This window comes from Emydura macquarii, unplaced genomic scaffold, assembly GCF_026122565.2.
Source record: "Emydura macquarii macquarii isolate MOO-44397 ecotype Brisbane River unplaced genomic scaffold, CSIRO-AGI_Emac_v2 contig_18, whole genome shotgun sequence".
Lineage (NCBI taxonomy): Eukaryota > Metazoa > Chordata > Testudines > Chelidae > Emydura > Emydura macquarii.
The window spans coordinates 7,601,681-7,607,680 of record NW_027130155.1 but is presented as its reverse complement, the minus strand read 5'-3'; the positions used below and the strand labels follow the sequence as shown (position 1 = coordinate 7,607,680).

The 6,000-nt window shown below is 37.6% G+C and overlaps 1 protein-coding gene across 3 annotated transcripts in view; it reads right to left on the bottom strand.

Annotated features, from left to right (window-relative positions):
- Positions 1-799: 799 nt before the first annotated feature.
- The window catches only part of PLSCR1 (phospholipid scramblase 1), a 31,730-nt gene continuing 26,529 nt past the window's right edge, over positions 800-6,000 (bottom strand). For all 3 annotated transcript variants that reach the window (XM_067555376.1, XM_067555550.1, XM_067555461.1), the window contains one exon: positions 800-4,057. In XM_067555376.1, coding sequence (XP_067411477.1) covers positions 3,998-4,057 — 60 coding nt within the window. In that variant the 3' untranslated portion in view covers positions 800-3,997. The remainder of the gene's footprint in view (positions 4,058-6,000) is intronic.

The window sequence follows — 6,000 nt, the reverse complement described above, 5'->3', positions numbered from 1 at the left end:
CAGATACTTTACATGGAGAGTAATATACATCCCAAGATTGGGAAGACAGGACCAACATAGCATTTGAAAACTTTATTAAATGATTCTGAGTTCAGCTTGTAATATTCTTGGGGCAGGGACTGACTTTTGTTCTCTGTTTGTATAGTTCCTAGCACATTAGGGCCCTGATGCACAACTGACGTTCTGAGGCATTACCACTATATCAATAACTAATAATGGGAAATAATGATTAGGGTGAATTCTCTGATGATTCACTTTGCATTGCATTGCATTACCAACATAAACCAGCCCTGACAGCAGCTGAACCAACTCAGGGACAATCACCCCACTGTAACAACCAACATAGAGCTTCATACACCTCTGAGTGCTGCTACTGCTGGCATAGCAGAAGGGAAAGGCTGGTACAGCCCTCTGCTACACTAAAACTCAGTGGGGGTTTTGGTCTCTGTGGCTCTTGCAGCCAGCATAAAGTAATCTAGGAGACCGGACCAGGCAGTGCAAAGATAAACTTAAAGCTACTTTTGCATACACAACCCATGGCCCTCTATGCAGTTTAGACACACTTCAGCATTGAGCTCTGGTGTTGTTTTCAGGGGGGGGGAGAGAAGGGTTTATTCGCTGTTGGTCTTTTTAAAAAAACATTTAAAATCAAATAGAAATAGAGACGTTGGGAATCATTAAAGGGTTATTTAAGAGGCACTAATACAGTTAAGGTAAAGAAACTGAAGTGTAAAGACTGTAAACAAGTAAATTATATTGGGATGACAGCTGGCAGAGTTCAATAAAGATGTAATTCAGGTTGAAATATAAACAAACTGGAGTTTGACTTTTATTTAATATAAAACAAACATTTATGAATATGAAAATAAAATTATAACATTATTGGCTTTGATGGTGCACTCAACAGGTGTTTCTCCCCTTTATTCATTAAGAGCACTATCAGTCCCTTAGTTAAATAAAAAGAAAAGAAATACCTTGTTAATTCAGAGACTAACAAGTGAAGAGAAAACAATAGTGCATCCAGTAGACAGCAATAAAACATTCTTTTTAATATGAGAGATAATACAAGTCACCATTAGGAGAAATAAGTGCTGCAATTAAAAGGAGTCTTGAATGTAACAAAAATGGATGAGCTACAGAAAAATATTATGAATAGACCTACTAGTGAAAGTGTAATACCAAGCATGATTACAGAACTATCGCAATGTAAACCACCTCTTGGGGCTTGCCAGAGAGCTAGTTAATTTTTTTAAAAAGATACTTACTTAAAAGAAAATTAGCCACACACCTCCTGGCACTAAATAAGAAATACATTAGGTTTATTTCTAGTTTGTTTTCTTCTCTCCCTCCTTCATCTGAGGGAAGCAAAATGATAATTTTTTCCAAAAGCAAGAAAAATCCAGCAGGACTTAAGTACTGTTTTTCATTGTTGGTGATGCCTTGATGTAGAGAAAATTTCTATGTGGTATAAAGCTGGTGTAGCACTCCTGCTTTCCCCACGCCTGGGCAGAAATGAGCTGAGATGCAAGGCAGTGCACTCAGGCAATTCTCACTCAGCAGAATGATCCCTAGGGGAATACTCCAGAGGGAGTGATTTAGAACAGCCCTTAGACTGCTTTAAATTACAAAGGGGAATATTTTGTCCTTTAGCTAACTCCACAATTTGGAAAGCTGAAAGCCACATTTTCCCCCAACCTCTGTGGGCTGGCTGGACCTAGGTATCTGGCCCCATGATTTAAACATCAGAATACATATTACATGGATCATACAGCAACCATGCTTTGTTTTGGCAACAACAGCTGTGCTGAGAGGTTATTTCACTTTTTTAATGTAACAGATGATGTTTAAAGTGATCCTTGTGCAGTATCTTCACTCAAAGAGGAAAAGGTACTGGGCAAGTTAGGTGTGGCTACCCGTAGGCTGTGTTAATCAGTAATGATTGCAGGGAATATTTTTGTAAGTATTATGCACTCTGGCTCTTATGCAGGAGTTAAAACAGATGTACACTTGTCTGATGTAAACATCTGCAAAACACTCTTCATCCCACTTCACAAATCTTCTTAAAACTCTTATGTACCAGGCCACCTACAAACAGTGGCTAGGTTGTGGATGTGCTGACACCACAATTTATCATACTGACCAGGGCTGTCTCATTGTTTCCTTGTGCTCCTGCTGCCGTTTGTCTGTACCACCTGTTGGCTCGTCTTATATGTAGACTGTCAGCTCTTTGAGGCAGGGACTGTCTTTTTGTTCTGTGTTTGTACAACAGCAAGCACAACTGAATCCTGGTCCATGACTGGGGCTCCAAAGCACGATGGTAATGCAAACAGTAAATAATAATAAGGATGTGTATGGGCACGATGCAGAAATCCTCTCACCTGCTTTTTGTTATGTAAGCAGAGTAATTGGCATATTGAAAAAGTCTGGATAACTAAACAAAAGGAATGAGTTTTGAGAAAAGTGAACAAGTAATTAGAATAGACTTGTCAATATTATATAAGGCACTCACAAAAATGCCACCCTTAGCCTGTAATGAACATCTGGGACCCAGAAGCAGGTGTGTGCTTCTGAGAAGAGGGGGTAGGAATTGAAAAATATATTTGTTTACACAGTTAAAATAAAAATGCTTATAACCCATAACCAAAAGGAGGAGACAAAATAGTTCTACTCTGAAAACTGACTATATAAAAATGGCAGCATGGGAACCTATGTCTATCTCTCCCTATTTCCATACCTAATTTGCTATGTTTACAAATAAATAAACTGAACAAGTCTTCTTAAATACCTGTGATAGCTACTGCCTAGATCAGTGGTCAGGAAGAGGAGTAGACAGATGGAAAGTGACATAACCAGAGCAAAAAGGGAGGGAAATCATTAACTGTTCCTACATTTTTCTTCCCTCTCTCTAAATATGTTTGCCTATTTGCCTTTGTCCTAGGATCAACTGTAGTTATTGTGCAAGTGAAAGAGGATTACTTAAAGGTACAAGCCACTCCTACACTTGTTTCCAATAATCCTACAAAGAATCAAAAGTTCATCAAAATCAGATGAGTTTAAAGACCACTATATATGATCTATCTTTTAAAATAGTTTAAAAGTGCCTACAATTGTAACAAATTTTTAACCCGGCCACACACTGTGTTCTAGATAAGGGGGAAATATTTAAGAGAGGATTTATGTATGCTTTAATCTTGCTTATGTAAACTTAATTATGAAAGACATCTAGCTGTATACAACGTTTTAGAAATCATTTTTGCCAATATCACAGTGACTAGACAGTGAACACATGGTTAAATTACAGTGAGGCACTGTACTTCTATTGGGTGAATCTGCATCTGGATAGTGCAAAGCAGATCAAGACAGTGGAAGAATTAGACTCATCATTTATATCACTGCTCTCTCATACAACGTTTTATATTTATATATAGAACATATATAGGAAATCAACATTTTTACTAAGTTATAAATATCAGAATTATGAATGCTGATATATATTTTATCAAAATTAAACAAATTATAGGATTACAGTGTTTAATATATTCAGTTCTCTAATATCTATATATTGTATAATAAATATATCGACAGTGCTGATGTTGAATATTAACAAAAATCTGCCCTTTGCCTAGGATCAACTGTAATTTTTGTGTAAGTTAAAGAGGATTACTATAAGTGTTTCAGTACTACAAGAGATCTTCTATTAAGTGCCCAGAAGAAGAAAGAAATATTTTTTGCAGTTAAGTTCTAGTCAGTGAAGATTCACACACTGTATTTCACATTTGCTATACAGATCTTATTTATACTTATATTAGATATATAATTTTATTTGCAATAACAATAAAATAGGGCAATAGAAGCTCTAAGTTACAAAATAAACTACCAATAAGCAAATGATCCAGGCATCTCCTATGTACACTAGATTTTTGTTATGCATTTTAGGAAAAAAGCATGAAGCGTAAGGCTTTTCTCTGTAAGTATATTTCAAGTCCAACAGTGGATTCTATTGCCACACTCCTGCTGATTGGTTCTTGTTCCCAGTTTGTTCAAAAAACATGAAATCCTAAGCAGCAAAGAAAACAGACATGCAATTAGGCCATTTATACAGATCATTTTTAAAAGTTTTTTTTTTTTGTACTAAGAGTAGGAAATCTGATCTGAGCTTACCCAAAGAAAGGACATTGTCAGGTAACTTCCATATGTGTGTTACATTACATACTCCAGACATTACATGCTTGCAGACGGGGGACAGAACCAGATCTGTCAGTCATTAGCAGCAGGGGAATGCCCTGCCTCTTAATTTCTTGAGACAACTTTCACAGCAAGGATGATTTAATCTTTTTTTCCTAAATTACAAATGTCTTAACTATACTGTGTGTGTGGTGGGGAGTTTCTCATACTACCAGAGCATTGGATAATTTCCCCTAGTGATTAAACTTGAATCTCTGTATGTTAATCTTCATTTCTGTTCCGAATGATCCCTCTGTTTCCAAAGTGAGCTGGATCTGTGGACCTCATTACTTGAAGAAAAAGAATAGGAAAATTTCTTGTCATCTTAAGGTCCACAGAGTCATTATAATGGAGACACACTGATGTAAAAATCCCAAAGTAAAAGCAGGATCATCCTTTAAATACAGACATCCAAAGTGAAGCAAATTTTTATACCCTCCACCTTTCCCTTAGTAGAGTTCTGTGGTAGGGAGAATTCAGCTGAAAAATGGCACTGGCAAAGTGATAAATAAATTTTGGTGAATTTATGTATTGATTGGCTGTCTAGCCAATTTCATTACAGAACGCATAATCAAGCTGGAAGAGTCTTAAGTGCTCTCTACAGGATTGGGTTTTGAGATGGAAGGAAATATTTACTTTGGGAGTGAATGCTATGATGGTTGTGAAGACTTTGCTTGTCTGAATTCAAAGTACAATATTGGGTCTCAACAGAGAAAGCGCTCACCCCAAACACTCTCCTAACTCAATAGGATACATCATCTTGCCAGGGTTCAATTGGAAAAGTGTTGTAACACCCAGACTGAGGTTCCAAGCTTGTGCTCTATGATCTTGTTATAGAATCCAGGTGTAACAAATATGGCAATTTCCCGCAATATCCTGCACAAACCTTACTGAGTTAATCTTAATTCAGTGAGTCTTAACTTCTTAAGTATTTTAGAAGTTCATTATATTAAAATACAAATGTTTATGTATTATTGTGGGATTGTATGCAACATTTCTAGCCAGAAGACTTAACTAATGTAAACCCTGGGAAGTGTTATGAGCTTCAAAGAATGTTTTTAAACTATGTGCCAGACAAGAATGAACTTTTAGTTGAGTTTCCTAGGAAATACTTGGGAAGAGGGAAATGCAAATTCCCACCTCCAAACCCAACCTTTTGAAGCCATGCTCTGAGGACAGAACCATTGTCTGGTTTATTACCTATTCTCAGTCTCTGCAGATCAAAGACCCAGGCTGTTTAAAGGAAAGACTAACCTATGCCTGTGTGTGTTGTTCTGTGCAAAAGGTGCTGTAACCACAGAAAAACCCCTGTGAGGGATCTGAAGAATTGACTCCATGACAGCCCTTGGGGATGATCTCTGATAAGCTAATTAGCATGCATGTAGGTTCTTTGATTGTTTTAGTACATTCTCTCTGTAATGCTTTTACCTTAAAAATACATGTGCTATCTTAGAAAGGGCTGTGTGGTACCTTATAGTGGACAATTATGCTGTTGATAACTCTGAGAAGAAAGCAAAGTAGACCTGCTTATGCTGGCTGACTTGCTGGAGAAATGGCACTTCAGGCAGGGAACTGTGCAGTGTGAAAATACCGTGGTCAGGAGGGATAAGGTGTGTCCACCTGAGAGGTGACAGCTGGGGAGCCAGAAGACAGAGTGGGTGCCCTTGGTGGACCACAGAGGGGGAATACAGATGCAGCTGCCCTCTGCTGTGACATAAGGTAACTGCTCTTAGGGAGCATTTAACTTCAAGCTTCCTTTTCTTAAGCACACTGGGA